The 15,869-nt window shown below is 47.0% G+C and overlaps 1 protein-coding gene across 1 annotated transcript in view; it reads left to right on the plus strand.

The window, feature by feature from the left end:
* ACAT2 (acetyl-CoA acetyltransferase 2) overlaps nt 1-4,948 on the plus strand; it is an 82,048-nt gene extending 77,100 nt beyond the window's left edge. The window contains exons 4-9 of the mRNA XM_063917827.1: nt 780-897; nt 1,148-1,291; nt 2,301-2,423; nt 2,541-2,695; nt 3,605-3,715; nt 4,477-4,948. Of these exons, the coding sequence (XP_063773897.1) occupies nt 780-897; nt 1,148-1,291; nt 2,301-2,423; nt 2,541-2,695; nt 3,605-3,715; nt 4,477-4,650 (825 nt within the window). The 3' untranslated portion in view covers nt 4,651-4,948. The remainder of the gene's footprint in view (nt 1-779; nt 898-1,147; nt 1,292-2,300; nt 2,424-2,540; nt 2,696-3,604; nt 3,716-4,476) is intronic.
* The last annotated feature ends 10,921 nt before the right edge of the window (nt 4,949-15,869 follow it).

The raw sequence follows: 15,869 nt of genomic DNA on the forward strand, positions 1-15,869 counted from the left end.
GTTAAGGCCCACTCTACTCGTAAGGTGGGTTCTTCCTGGGCGGCTGCCCGGGGTGTCTCGGCTTTACAGCTTAGCCGAGTGGCTACTTGGTCAGGGTCGAACTCATTTTCTAAGTTCTACAAGTTCGATACTTTGGCCTCTGAGGACCTAAAGTTTGGTCAATCAGTTCTGCAGGAGCCTCCGCGCTCTCCCTCCCGTTCTGGGAGCTTTGGTACACCCCCATGGTACTAATATGGACCCCAGCATCGTCTAGGACGTCAGAGAAAATAGGATTTTAATTACCTACCGGTAAATCCTTTTCTTGTAGTCCGTAGATGCTGGGCGCACGCCCAGCGCTTCGTGTACTTGCAGTGGTTATTTGGTTCAGTACTGCTTTGTTCTTGGGTAAGTACTGTTTGTTACTTGGTTAAGTATTCTTGTTCAGCTGTTGTTGAATTTTCAAGCTGGTTAGCTTGGTTTGCCTTGTATGTGTGACCTGGTGTGAATCTCACCACTATCTGTGTAAAATCCTTCTCTCGAAGTTGTCTGTCTCTTCGGGCACAGTTTCTAGACTGAGTCTGGTAGGAGGAGCATAGAGGGAGGAACCAGCCCACACTATTAAAGTCTTAAAGTGCCCATGGCTCCTGGTGGACCCGTCTATACCCCATGGTATTAATATGGACCCCAGCATCCTCTACGGACTACAAGAAAAGGATTTGCCGGTAGATAATTAAAATCCTATTTTTACACCTGTATGCAAGATTCTGTTCCAGCACTGAATGAATAGTGTTTACTTGCAGGCTCCTCATTTAATCCACATGCGAGCTGGTGTGAAAGCTGGAGATGTCTCACTACAGGACAGTATACTGTGTGATGGTCTTAATGATGCATTTTACAAGTATCATATGGGAATAACTGGTGAGTTTAAATCCTCTAAGGAATTTCTATGAAATTATTAATTCTCTACTATATAGATTGTAAATTTGCGAGCAGGGCCTTCCTATCTCTGTCTGTTTTTACCCAGCTTTGTTCTATTACTGTTGTTCTAATTGTAAAGCGCAACGGAATATGCTGCGCTATATAAGAAACTGCTACTAAATAATAAATAAATACTATAAAGCCCCAAATCAGAAATGTGTTTTATTATTGTTCTGTATCTGTACTCCAGCTGAAAATGTGGCCAAGCAATGGAAGATTTCCAGAGAGGAACAGGACCGTCTCGCAGTCCAATCACAGAACAGGACTGAGGCGGCACAGAAAGCTGGCTATTTTGATAAAGAGATAGTACCCGTTGAGGTACCTTCCAGGAAAGGTATATGATATTACGGTATCACTTTCAAATGGCCCAATACATTGATATTTTTTATATACAGCATAAGTGGTGCAAATTATTTTATAACCTTATATCTTTATTATTCTGTGGCAATTGGTAATGGGGAAAGTGACACATATAACAATACAACAGTAGAGCAACAAAGATAACACTAAACTATTGCCTTTTTTTTACTCTCTAAAAAGCATATAATTGAAACAACATAGTTTAATAAAATACTAAATTGTTTAATTTCTTTGTCAAAAAATAAGTACACTGTATAATAAGGAATCCTGCAGACTATACATGATGACATAATCTCACAGTTTATGGCTTGCATCCTCACTGTTTTATATTGTCACAGAACTCTGTGTTTGGGATTGTGTGCGTTATAGCTATAACAAGGTGTGTAAGTGCATTGCGACGTATATACTGTTAAGATAAACAAAAAAGAAACCGTTAATCCCCATGGAGGTCATGGCACTGGATGGAAGTAAATGCTTACTTTAACACATTGTTCTGCTCATGACTAAGGAGGCCAATCCCGGGATCGGCGGGATCCCCGTGATTTAGGCCCAAAAATGGCCATGATTCAATCCTGGAATTGGAAGCTCCAATCCGGGGGATTGAGGGATCAGCGTTGAGCAACCTCAAGACGCTCAGGCGCTGCCTTGCTTCCTCCTAGAAGCTCCCCAGCGCAGCGTGACGTGCAGCGAGATGTCATTCTGCGCCGTCATACGCTGCTGGGAGCCGCTGGGAGAGAGTTGAAGATGTGTCCCATCCGCCCGCCCCGGTGTATGGTGAGTATTTTGGGCGGGTGGGGCGAGGGGGACGGCCACACAGAGAAACAGCAATCCCGGGATTGACCATTTTCCAATCCCGATACCCGGGATTGAAAAAATGGCCCGGGATTGGCCTCCCTACTCATGACCCACCCACATTTTACCTGTCTATTAGATCTAGTAAAATATTCTTAAATCCATTATTGACCATATTGTCCTTTTCACAGGGCCTGTGACAGTGGCAACTGATGAGTTTCCCCGACATGGAAGCAATTTAGAATCAATGGCAAAACTAAAACCTTACTTTCTCAAGGATGGAACCGGCACTGTAACCCCAGCTAATGCGTCCGGTCAGTGGAGTGTTTGGTACAGAATATCAGTGGGGCACTTAGAACAATATACAAAAAAGTACTATATGTGTTGAAACTAATTATCTATAATGCATTCTTATCGCTGTCCTCTTCTAGGTATTAATGATGGAGCTGCAGCAGTTATTCTTATGAAGAAATCAAAGGCACACCACAGACATCTGTCACCCATGGCAGAGATTGTGTGCACTGCCCAGGCTGGTTTGGATCCATCTGTTATGGGGGTTGGACCTATCCCGGCTATTAAAAAAGCTGTAAGTTCCTCCATTTACTTGTTCCCAGTAATCACATGAAGGATGTAAAGAACTATGAACACATAGGGGGAAATTCAGTTGAGGGCGTTAAATGTAGAAAACACAGCAGCAGAGTTTTGCTATTCAATTAGAGGAGAGAACATGAGAAGCGGTGACTTCTATAGATGTCACTGAATCTTTTTTTTTTTTTTTGCACCTCCGAAGCAAGTCTGATTTATTTATTTATTTTTGTTAATTTTAGGTAAAACTACAGTGACTTGCTCTGGCACTCTGGACGCCCCATAGTCACAACAAAAATGTCATGAATAGCAGTTTCGGGGGAAGGGTGCGTGGCTTAAATGATGCAATTCATCCCCTCCCTGTGGACCCCTGATTCCTGGTATTATCTCCTCATCCTTTCCACTTCACTAGGAAGTGGGCAGGATGCCGACTTTCCACCCACTCTTCCGGGGGAAATTAAGATCAATCATCAAACCTGTTTTGACCAAGCATTCAAGCTTGGATTTGTGCAGAGTCCACATAGAGCCAGGGTGGCAAACCACCTCCAATAGTAGAATATAGATGATACGAGAGGGGCAGAGGGACTCTGGTATAGTGGAGATAGAGCACAAAAAACAGACTAAGGGGAGATAACTGTAAAGCCAGCCTACTCAGTGAATGTACTGTAATATATCAATTTACTCATCAGTCATTGGAGCCTGAGGAAGATTACATGCGGCACTAAGCAAGAGCAACCCAGGCTCCTAAGTACTGGCTGGGTAATGGGCAGGAGCCTTGGTTGCCTTATAGGATGATCCATCTCTGGCAATCATTTATATATAATATTGGTGACTATAATATAAGAATGTCTGTCTGTATTTTATACCTCTCATCAGCAGAAAATAAAAAGGATTATATTCTGTTGCGCAGGTTAAAAAAGCCGGATGGAGTCTGGATGATGTGGACGTATTTGAAATTAATGAAGCTTTTGCAGCACAAGCCTTAGCCATTGTTAAAGAGTTAGGACTGAACCCAGATAAGGTTGGTTATAGTTACTCAGGGGAGATATCATTATGGTACAGAGTATACATATGCTGTGCACCAACCACCTTTTTAGCTGGAGACCTCACAGCAGGTAAACTCCAAAAGCAATAATGTGCCTGATTCAGTGGTCGACGCTAATTGTGTCGCTGCTGCGTCTTTGCAGCCGCCATCTCTTGTCTAGTGATGCCTACAGCCAGCTGCTCAGATACACTGCTTGCGTACAAAGAGTCATCAGTTCGCGCCAACTGATCTCTGACCACTCCTATGGTTGCAAGAACCACTGTATAAGAAGATGCAGTGATGCTCCCCCGAAACGGTCATGATGCACCTGCATTACCGCCCACAAATGGTCATTGTCTGTCAAATACTCTGTGTCTAATCCACACTTCCAGGGCTGTTGCAAGCCCATTGCGGCACATGCGCAGTGCAACTCTTACGCGCAGTAGCAAAAACATTGTCCCACTGCGCAAACACTGACTTTGCATCCACCTCAGAATCTGGCCCCAGTGTTTTACAAACTCAATAAGGGCCTTCTCTAAGTCGCTGAGAAGCACTGCTAGCCTACTACACACAGTAAATAACCATCACTAAGAAATAATGAGCAATGTTTGGTTGACTTCAGTACCAATTAGAGGGAAAACAACATATCCAGAATTATTCGGAACAAGTGATTCCATTACCTCTTCAATTCATATGTTGGCAATCATGTATCTAACTCACAGGCATATTTACACAGATTTGTTTCTCTTGGTTTACAGGTGAACATTCAGGGCGGTGCTATAGCCCTCGGACACCCTCTCGGAATGTCTGGTTGCCGCATTTTGGTCACCCTTCTGTATGCTCTGGAGAGAACGGGTGGGAAGAAAGGAGTCGCTGCTCTTTGTATAGGTGGTGGCATGGGAATAGCAATGTGCATTGAAAGAAAACACTAACCTGAAATAATATTCACATTAACACTACGGTTACAGGTGTATGTGATAAAGCTACTTATAGGTGGGCACCGGTTCCTATCTACAAGTGACTGAAGAAGTGCCATTACATTCCGCAAGGATCGTCGCTTTCATCCTCAATTTAATCATGAAATATTTGTTTTTTAAGGTGTGATATGTTTTGTAAACAGTATGTTGCTATGAAATATACAATTTTAATTGCAGGAGTTATGCAAATATGTTAAAAGCAGTATACTAATTTAATTAAATTTTTATTAAAGATTAGTTTGCTAAAGGTGGATTAATTTCACATTTTTGAATTGAGTCCTGTCTTCAAAGTGAGACTGAAATCATAATCCGTTCTCCAAATGTAGCAAAACATTTGTGCATTTCAGAATCATAAGTGGGATTTGTGCTTCACCTTATAGTTGTTCAAATATGGCAGAATCTTATGAAAAAAGGCCTGCCGTAATGTCTTGTGTGGTCATTCACGTCCTGCACTGTTACATCCTATGGGCCTAATTCAGTAAGGATTGCAAATTCTATTACGTAGCAGAATTTGCAATCCTTGTGATCGCCTGCTTAGCTTAGCTGCGCCCGCAGAAAGCACGCCGCCATTTTTGTGATCGCGGCGGCTGCGTGTGACATCATGCAACCGCCCTGATCATGCCACCATTCGCATCTCACCTCCCGCCATTTTGCAGCCACGTCCCTGCAACTCTCCGTCTCTGCTTAGGAAACTGAGTTTTGCCGGCCCCCGCCCCGCGAACACCTCTGCCTGATTAACAGGCAGAGGTGTTCACATTTTATGCGGGTACCCATGGTAAATGCGGGCGCATGCGCAGGATGGGCGCTGCGCATAAGCCCACATTTTTTTTGTAATTTTTGCGGTTGGATCGCGTTTTGCGATCCAACCAGAATCGGCCCCTATGTCTGTGCACTGGGGTGCAGGACCTTCAACAAACACTGCTGGGCCGGACACAGTGGGCCGGATTCAGAGATATACAATAATATATAGTCACAAGGAGGCAGCTGTGCAATACCATACAGCTAAATGTTAATGCAGCAGGAGGCATCTGGTGTAAACCAGACACCTTTTGCATGCTTCCGTGATCCGCTGTTCCGTCTCAAGACGCACTATCACTCTGCGTGACCATTGGTCATCTGAGTGACCTTCAGATTACTCAGATTTCCATCTCAGAGCTGCCGCAGAGGTCAGTATATCTTAGTTGCCAGACACTGACTGGCACTCCCACAAAACGGAGGCGACACACCTTCATTTTGCGGAATGGACCCGGTCGCCGCCCCCAACTGCTCTCAGCCTCTCAGTCAGGCTTGGGCTTGGGGGCACTGCATATCAGGACGCAGGACCCGTTCTGCACATGTACATTGTCCCCACCATCAGAATTGTACACTAACCATCGGATAGTCCTGTGGCTGATCTATTACTCTATGATACAGTTATGCTGGCCATACACCTGGACGACTCGCATTAGATGCAAACCGTCCCCTGATCCCCCCAGCGTGCGATAGCTTGTACAGTACCTCCGCAACTGCCCACTGCCTGGATCGACTGATCATATGTGCAGCACATATGATCAGTTGATGTGACGTGTGACCCACGGCGCCTCGCATTGCATCATATTAACACCCAGAACATGCACGATGTGCATGCGATGGGTTGAATAACGCGTCCATATTGTGTATTCGTACACGATATTGACGTACTGTATGGGCAGCTTAACACTTATACTCCTGTTCAAGATCAGTAAAGACTAGAACCACAAGGCCTGTTTTTTCTATTGAGAACAAAGACACGTATGTAAACAGACAAACAGTAAAGTAAATTGGTTGGAAGAAAGAAAATGTAATGGGAAGAAGGGCAAAGGAATAGGTTAGGTGCTACAGGGAAACATAATTACATAGGGGACATGCGGTTCAGTACCTCCTGAAACAGGGCACCCAGACTTGGGGAAAGTGGTTATAGAGTTGTTGGGGCTCTTACAGAGTTAGTAAGTGTGACATGCCAGATGTGGTTCTTAGCTGTGGATAGGGGATACAGTGATGTGGTTCTTAGCTGTAGATGTGTTTGCAAGTGTAAGCAGTGACTAAGTTGGCTACTGCCAGAATATGTGAAGCCAATTTTATGGAGTGTTTGGACACAAATTTAGGGGGGTGTGAGGAGAAGGAAAATCCACGGGTCTTTAGAAATAGGGGCTTCCAACGTAGAAACTTGTGGCTATCTTGGCACACCATATGTGTTAGAAGATTCTCCTCTGGCCAGTTCCTCCAGCATAATGGATCAGAAGTGGGAAAACTTTTGCTCAATTTGTCAAGTGTGTAATACCAACGGGAGTAGACTTTATAGGCTGTCTCCTTGATCACAGTGGTGATCAAGAAGAGCAAAGTCCTGTCTAAAATTTCCTGCCAATCCTCTAGAGTTATACCCAGATCCATCCCCATTCATGTTCATGCCTACAATGAATCGCTGATGTAATGTCTTAGAGCATATTGTAGATCGTGGAAATCTTGCCGTCTGAGAGGAATGCGCAAACAGAGTATTGTGAGGGATACTTTTGTTGAAATGTGTTCATAGACGCAATAGACGTGTATAAAGAACGTGACTTGTCAGTACCTGATTCACCCATTATCACCAGACACCTCCCGGATGTACAGTGCATCTGGAAAGTATTCACAGCAGGAATGCTGTATCTCTGCCAGAGTGACCATCGGGTTCCTGGTCACCTCCCTGACTAGGGCCCTTCTCCCCTTATCGCTTAGTTTTGACGGACGGCCAGCTCTCGGAAGAGTGATGGTGGTTCCGGACTTCTTCTATTTACGGGTGATGGAGGCCACTGTGCTCATTGGGACAATCCGGTCTCGGAGGTCTACAGACAATTCATTTGACTTCATGCTTGGTTTGTGCTCAGACATGCACTGTCAAGTGTGGAACCTTATATAGACAGGTGTGTGCCTTTCCAAATCATGTCCAGTTAACTGAATTTACCACAGGTGGACTCTAATTATGCTGTAGGAACATCTCAAGGATGATAAGTGGAAACAGGATGCACCTGATCTTAATTTTGAGCTTCATGGCAAAGGCTGTGAATACTTATGTACATGGAATTCCAGTTTGGAATAAGGCTGTAACATCACAAAATGTGGAAAAAGCGAAGCGCTATGAATATTTTCCAGATGCACTGTATTATCTGTTGATTTTCCGAAGAGGCAGTGTTAGTTTACTGTCTATTTTTGAGAAGAAAAAAATAAGAATTTACTCACCGGTAATTCTATTTCTCGTAGTCCGTAGTGGATGCTGGGAACTCCGTAAGGACCATGGGGAATAGCGGGCTCCGAAGGAGACTGGGCACTCTAAGAAAGAATTAGGACTACCTGATGTGCACTGGCTCCTCCCTCTATGCCCCTCCTCCAGACCTCAGTTAGGGAAACTGTGCTAGGAAGAGCTGACACAATAAGGAAGGGATTTGGAATCCCGGGTAAGACTCATACCAGCCACACCAATCACACCGTACAACTCGTGATACTATATCCAGTTAACAGTATGAACAACAACTGAGCCTCACGAACAGATGACTCATAACAATAACCCTTTAGTTAGGCAATAACTATATACAAGTATTGCAGACAATCCGCACTTGGGATGGGCGCCCAGCATCCACTACGGACTACGAGAAATAGAATTACCGGTGAGTAAATTCTTATTTTCTCTGACGTCCTAGTGGATGCTGGGACTTCCGTAAGGACCATCGGGAATAGCGGCTCCGCAGGAGACTGGGCACAAAAGTAAAAGCTTTAGACTAGCTGGTGTGCACTGGCTCCTCCCCCTATGACCCTCCTCCAAGCCTCAGTTAGATTTTTGTGCCCGGCCGAGAAGGGTGCATGCTAGGTAGCTCTCCTGAGCTGCTTAGAGTAAAAGTTTAAATAGGTTTTTTATTTTCAGTGAGACCTGCTGGCAACAGGCTCACTGCATCGTGGGACTAAGGGGAGAAGAAGCGAACTCACCTGCATGCAGAGTGGATTGGGCTTCTTGGCTACTGGACATTAGCTCCAGAGGGACGATCACAGGTTCAGCCTGGATGGGTCCCGGAGCCGCGCCGCCGGCCCCCTTACAGAGCCAGAAGAGCGAAGAGGTCCGGAGAAATCGGCGGCAGAAGACGTTCCTGTCTTCAGATAAGGTAGCGCACAGCACTGCAGCTGTGCGCCATTGCTCTCAGCACACTTCACACTCCGGTCACTGAGGGTGCAGGGCGCTGGGGGGGAGCGCCCTGAGACGCAATAAAACACTATAAAAACCTTATATGGCTAAAGAAATGCATCACATATAGCTCCTGGGCTATATGGATGCATTTAACCCCTGCCAGTTTTCCTAAAAAAAGCGGGAGAAAAGGCCGCCGTGAAGGGGGCGGAGCCTTTCTCCTCAGCACACAAGCGCCATTTTCTTTCACAGCTCCGCTGGAAGGACGGCTCCCTGACTCTCCCCTGCAGTCCTACTACAAGAATCAGGGTAAAACAAGAGAGGGGGGGCACTATTGGCAGCTAATATAAAACAGCAGCTATAAAGGGAGAAACACTTACATAAGGTTATCCCTGTATATATATAGCGCTCTGGTGTGTGCTGGCAAACTCTCCCTCTGTCTCCCCAAAGGGCTCGTGGGGTCCTGTCCTCTTTCAGAGCATTCCCTGTGTGTGTGCTGGGTGTCGGTACGATTGTGTCGACATGTATGAGGAGGAAAATGATGTGGAAGCAGAGCAATTGCCTGTGTTAGTGATGTCACCCCCTAGGGAGTCGACACCTGACTGGATGGTCGTATTTAAAGAATTACGTGACAATGTCAGCACTTTGCAAAAAACTGTTGACGACATGAGACAGCCGGCAAATCAATTAGTGCCTGTTCAGGCGTCTCAGACACCGTCAGGGGCGCTAAAACGCCCGTTACCTCAGATGGTCGACACAGACCCAGACACGGATACTGAATCCAGTGTCGACGGTGAGGAGACAAACGTAATGTCCAGTAGGGCCACACGTTACATGATCACGGCAATGAAGGAGGCATTGAATATTTCTGACACTACAAGTACCACAAAAAAGGGTATTATGTGGGGTGTGAAAAAACTACCAGTAGTTTTTCCTGAATCAGATGAATTAAATGAGGTGTGTGATAAAGCGTGGCTTTCCCCCGATAAAAAACTGCTGATTTCTAATAAATTATTGGCACTATACCCTTTCCCGCCAGAGGTTAGGGCACGTTGGGAAACACCTCCTAGGGTAGATAAGGCGCTCACACGCTTATCAAAACAAGTGGCGTTACCGTCTCCCGATACGGCCGCCCTCAAGGAACCAGCTGATAGGAGGCTGGAAAATATCCTAAAAGGTATATACACACATACTGGTGTTATACTGCGACCAGCAATCGCCTCAGCCTGGATGTGCAGCGCTGGAGTGGCTTGGTCGGATTCCCTGACTGAAAATATTGATACCCTGGATAGGGACAATATATTATTAACTATAGAGCATTTAAAGGATGCATTACTATATATGCGAGATGCACAGAGGGATATTTGCACCCTGGCATCTAGAGTGAGTGCGATGTCCATTTCTGCCAGAAGAGCGTTATGGACGCGACAGTGGTCAGGTGATGCGGATTCCAAACGACATATGGAAGTATTGCCGTATAAAGGGGAGGAGTTATTTGGGGTCGGTCTATCGGACCTGGTGGCCACGGCAACGGCTGGAAAATCCACCTTTTTACCCCAGGTCACCTCTCAGCAGAAAAAGACACCGTCTTTTCAAACTCAGTCCTTTCGTCCCCATAAGGGCAAGCGGGCAAAAGGCCACTCATTTCTGCCCCGGGGCAGAGGAAGGGGAAAAAGACTGCACCAGGCAGCCTCTTCCCAGGAACAGAAGCCCTCCCCCGCTTCTGCCAAGTCTTCAGCATGACGCTGGGGCTCTACAAGCGGACTCAGGCACGGTGGGGGGCCGTCTCAAGAATTTCAGCGCGCAGTGGGCTCACTCGCAAGTGGACCCCTGGATCCTGCAGGTAGTATCACAGGGGTACAAATTGGAATTCGAGACGTCTCCCCCTCGCCGGTTCCTGAAGTCTGCTCTACCAACGTCTCCCTCCGACAGGGAGGCGGTAGTGGACGCTATTCACAAGCTGTATTCCCAGCAGGTGATAATCAAGGTACCCCTCCTACAACAGGGAAAGGGGTATTATTCCACGCTGTTAGTGGTACCGAAGCCGGACGGCTCGGTGAGACCAATTTTAAATCTAAAATCCTTGAACACTTACATAAAAAGGTTCAAATTCAAGATGGAGTCACTCAGAGCAGTGATAGCGAACCTGGAAGAAGGGGACTATATGGTATCTCTAGACATCAAAGATGCTTATCTCCATGTCCCAATCTACCCTTCTCACCAAGGGTACCTCAGGTTTGTGGTACAAAACTGTCATTATCAGTTCAGACGCTGCCGTTTGGATTGTCCACGGCACCACGGGTCTTTACCAAGGTAATGGCCGAAATGATGATTCTTCTTCGAAGAAAAGGCGTCTTAATTATCCCTTACTTGGACGATCTCCTGATAAGGGCAAGGTCCAGGGAACAGTTAGAGGTCGGAGTAGCACTATCTCAGGTAGTGCTACGTCAGCACGGGTGGATCCTAAATATCCCAAAATCACAGCTGATTCCAACAACACGTCTACTGTTCCTGGGGATGATTCTGGACACAGTCCAGAAAAAGGTGTTTCTCCCGGAGGAGAAGGCCAGGGAGTTATCCGAGCTAGTCAGGAAACTCCTAAAACCAGGCCAGGTGTCTGTGCATCAATGCACGAGAGTCCTGGGAAAAATGGTGGCTTCTTACGAAGCGATTCCATTCGGAAGATTCCATGCAAGGACTTTTCAGTGGGATCTGCTGGACAAATGGTCCGGATCGCATCTTCAGATGCATCAGCGGATAACCCTATCTCCAAGGACAAGGGTGTCTCTCCTGTGGTGGTTACAGAGTGCTCATCTTCTAGAGGGCCGCAGATTCGGCATTCAGGATTGGATGCTGGTGACCACCGATGCCAGCCTGAGAGGCTGGGGAGCAGTCACACAGGGAAGAAATTTCCAGGGCTTGTGGTCAAGCATGGAAACGTCTCTTCACATAAATATCCTGGAACTAAGGACCATTTACAATGCCCTAAGTCAAGCAAGGCCTCTGCTTCAGGGTCAGTCGGTATTGATCCAATCGGACAACATCACGGCAGTCGCCCACGTCAACAGACAGGGCGGCACAAGAAGCAGGAGGGCAATGGCAGAAGCTGCAAGGATTCTTCGCTGGGCGGAAAATCATGTGGTGGCACTGTCAGCAGTGTTCATTCCGGGAGTGGACAACTGGGAAGCAGACTTCCTCAGCAGACACGACCTCCACCCGGGGGAGTGGGGACTTCACCCAGAAGTCTTTCAAGTGATTGTGAACCGTTGGGAAAAACCAAAGGTGGACATGATGGCGTCCCGTCTCAACAAAAAACTGGACAGATATTGCGCCAGGTCAAGGGACCCTCAGGCAATAGCGGTGGACGCTCTGGTAACACCGTGGGTGTACCAGTCGGTGTATGTGTTCCCTCCTCTGCCTCTCATACCCAAAGTACTGAGAATCATAAGAAGGAGAGGAGTAAGAACTATACTCGTGGCTCCGGATTGGCCAAGAAGAACTTGGTACCCGGAACTGCAAGAGATGCTCACGGAGGACCCGTGGCCTCTACCTCTAAGAAAGGACCTGCTCCAGCAGGGACCTTGTCTGTTCCAAGACTTACCGCGGCTGCGTTTGACGGCATGGCGGTTGAACGCCGGATCCTGATGGAAAAAGGCATTCCAGATGAAGTCATCCCTACCCTGATCAAAGCCAGGAAGGATGTAACCGCGAAACATTATCACCGCATTTGGCGAAAATATGTTGCGTGGTGTGAGGCCAAGAAGGCCCCCACAGAGGAATTTCAACTGGGTCGTTTCCTGCATTTCCTGCAAGCAGGACTGTCTATGGGCCTAAAATTAGGATTCATTAAGGTTCAAATTTCGGCCCTGTCGATCTTCTTCCAGAAAGAACTGGCTTCAGTGCCTGAAGTTCAGACGTTTGTCAAGGGGGTACTGCATATACAGCCTCCTTTTGTGCCACCAGTGGCACCTTGGGATCTCAATGTAGTTTTAGGGTTCCTAAAATCACATTGGTTTGAACCACTCACTACTGTGGAATTAAAATATCTCACATGGAAGGTGGTCATGCTGTTAGCTCTGGCGTCAGCCAGGCGTGTCTCAGAATTGGCGGCTTTGTCATATAAAAGCCCTTACCTAATTTTTCATTCAGACAGGGCAGAATTGAGGACTCGTCCTCAATTTCTCCCTAAGGTGGTTTCAGCGTTTCACATGAACCAACCTATTGTGGTGCCTGCGGCTACTAGGGACTTGGAGGACTCCAAGTTGTTGGACGTAGTCAGGGCCCTGAAAATATATGTTTCCAGGACGGCTGGAGTCAGAAAATCTGACTCGCTGTTTATCCTGTATGCACCCAACAAGCTGGGTGCTCCTGCTTCTAAGCAGACGATTGCTCGTTGGATTTGTAGTACAATTCAGCTTGCACATTCTGTGGCAGGACTGCCACAGCCAAAATCTGTTAAAGCCCATTCCACAAGGAAAGTGGGCTCATCTTGGGCGGCTGCCCGAGGGGTCTCGGCTTTACAACTTTGCCGAGCAGCTACTTGGTCAGGGGCAAACACGTTTGAAAAATTTTACAAATTCGATACCCTGGCTGAGGAGGACCTGGAGTTCTCTCATTCGGTGCTGCAGAGTCATCCGCATACTCCCGCCCGTTTGGGAGCTTTGGTATAATCCCCATGGTCCTTACGGAAGTCCCAGCATCCACTAGGACGTCAGAGAAAATAAGAATTTACTTACCGATAATTCTATTTCTCATAGTCCGTAGTGGATGCTGGGCGCCCATCCCAAGTGCGGATTGTCTGCAATACTTGTATATAGTTATTGTTACAAAAAAATCGGGTTGTTTATTGTTGTGAGCCATCTTTTCAGAGGCTCCTACGTTTATCATACTGTTAACTGGGTTCGGATCACAGGTTGTACAGTGTGATTGGTGTGGCTGGTATGAGTCTTACCCGGGATTCAAAATCCTTCCTTATTATGTACGCTCGTCCGGGCACAGTATCCTAACTGAGGCTTGGAGGAGGGTCATAGGGGGAGGAGCCAGTGCACACCAGCTAGTCTAAAGCTTTTACTTTTGTGCCCAGTCTCCTGCGGAGCCGCTATTCCCCATGGTCCTTACGGAAGTCCCAGCATCCACTACGGACTATGAGAAATAGAATTATCGGTAAGTAAATTCTTATTTTCTCTGACGTTAATTATAACTCCCATTTTTCAAAGGAGTATCATCATTTCGGCCATTACCTTGGTAAATACCCTCGGTGCCGTGGACAGACCAAACGGCAACGTCTGGAATTGGTAATGACAGTCCTGTACCACAAATCTGAGGTACACCTGGTGAGGAGGGTAAATGGGGACATGCAGGTAAGCATCCTTGATGTCCAGTGATACCATGTAATCCCCTTCGTCCAGGCTTGCAATAACCGCCCTGAGCGATTCCATTTTGAACTTGAACCTTCTTATATAAGTGTTCAAGGATTTCAAATTTAAAATGGGTCTCACCGAACCGTCCGGTTTCGGTACCACAAACATTGTGGAATAGTAACCCCGTCCCTGTTGAAGGAGGGGTACTTTGGTTATCACCTGCTGGGAGTACAGCTTGTGAATCGCCTCCAGCACCGCCTCCCTGTCTGGGGGAGTAGTTGGCAAGGCTGATTTGAGGAAACGGCGAGGGGGAGACGTCTCGAATTCCAGCTGGTACCCCTGAGACACCACTTGTAGAATCCAGGGATCCACCCGTGAGCGAACCCACTGGTCGCTGAAGTTACGGAGACGGGCCCCCACCGCACCTGGCTCCACCTGTGGAGCCCCAGCGTCATGCGGTGGACTTAGAGGAAGCGGGAGAGGACTTTTGTTCCTGGGAACTTGCTGTTTGGTGCAGCTTTTTCCCCCTACCTCTGCCTCTGGGCAGAAAGGACGCGCCTTTAACCCGCTTGCCTTTCTGGGGCCGAAAGGACTGTACCTGATAATACGGTGCTTTCTTTGGCTGTGAGGGAACATGGGGTAAAAATGTCGACTTCCCAGCCGTCGCTGTGGAAACGAGGTCCGAGAGACCATCCCCAAACAATTCCTCACCCTTGTAAGGCAAAACCTCCATGTGCCTTTTAGAATCCGCATCACCTGTCCACTGCCGAGTCCATAATACTCTCCTGGCAGAAATGGACATTGCATTTATTCTAGATGCCAGTTGGCAAATATCCCTCTGTGCATCTCTCATGTATAAGACTACGTCTTTAATATGCTCTACAGTTAGCAATATAGTGTCCCTGTCAAGGGTAACAATGTTATCAGACAGGGAATCTGACCACGCAGCTGCAGCACTGCACATCCATGCTGAAGCAATAGCCGGTCTCAGTATAATACCTGAGTGTGTATATACAGACTTCAGGATAGCCTCCTGCTTTCTATCCGCAGGCTCCTTTAGGGCGGCCGTATCCGGAGACGGCAGTGCCACCTTCTTTGACAAGCGTGTGAGCGCTTTATCCACCCTAGGGGATGTCTCCCAACGTATCCTATCCTCTGGCGGGAAAGGGTACGCCCTTAGTAACTTTTTGGAAATTACCAGTTTCTTATCGGGGGAAACCCACGCTTCATCACACACTTCATTTAATTCTTCAGAAGGGGGAAAAACCACATGTTGCTTTTTCTCCCCAAACATAATACCCTTTTTTGTGGTACCAGGGTTAATGTCAGAAATGTGCAACACATTTTTCATTGCCGTAATCATGTAACGGATGGCCCTATTGGAATGTACACTAGTCTCATCGTCGTCGACACTGGAGTCAGTATCCGTGTCGACATCTGTGTCTGCCATCTGAGGTAGCGGGCGTTTTTGAGCCCCTGATGGCTTTTGAGATGCCTGGGCAGGCACGGACTGAGAAGCCGGCTGTCCCACATCTGCTATGTCATCAAACCTCTTATGTAAGGAGTTGACACTGTCACGTAATTCCTTCCACATATCCATCCACTCAGGTGTCGACCCCGCAGGGGGTGACATCACATTTATCGGC

This window comes from Pseudophryne corroboree, chromosome 4, assembly GCF_028390025.1.
Source record: "Pseudophryne corroboree isolate aPseCor3 chromosome 4, aPseCor3.hap2, whole genome shotgun sequence".
Classification (NCBI taxonomy): domain Eukaryota; kingdom Metazoa; phylum Chordata; class Amphibia; order Anura; family Myobatrachidae; genus Pseudophryne; species Pseudophryne corroboree.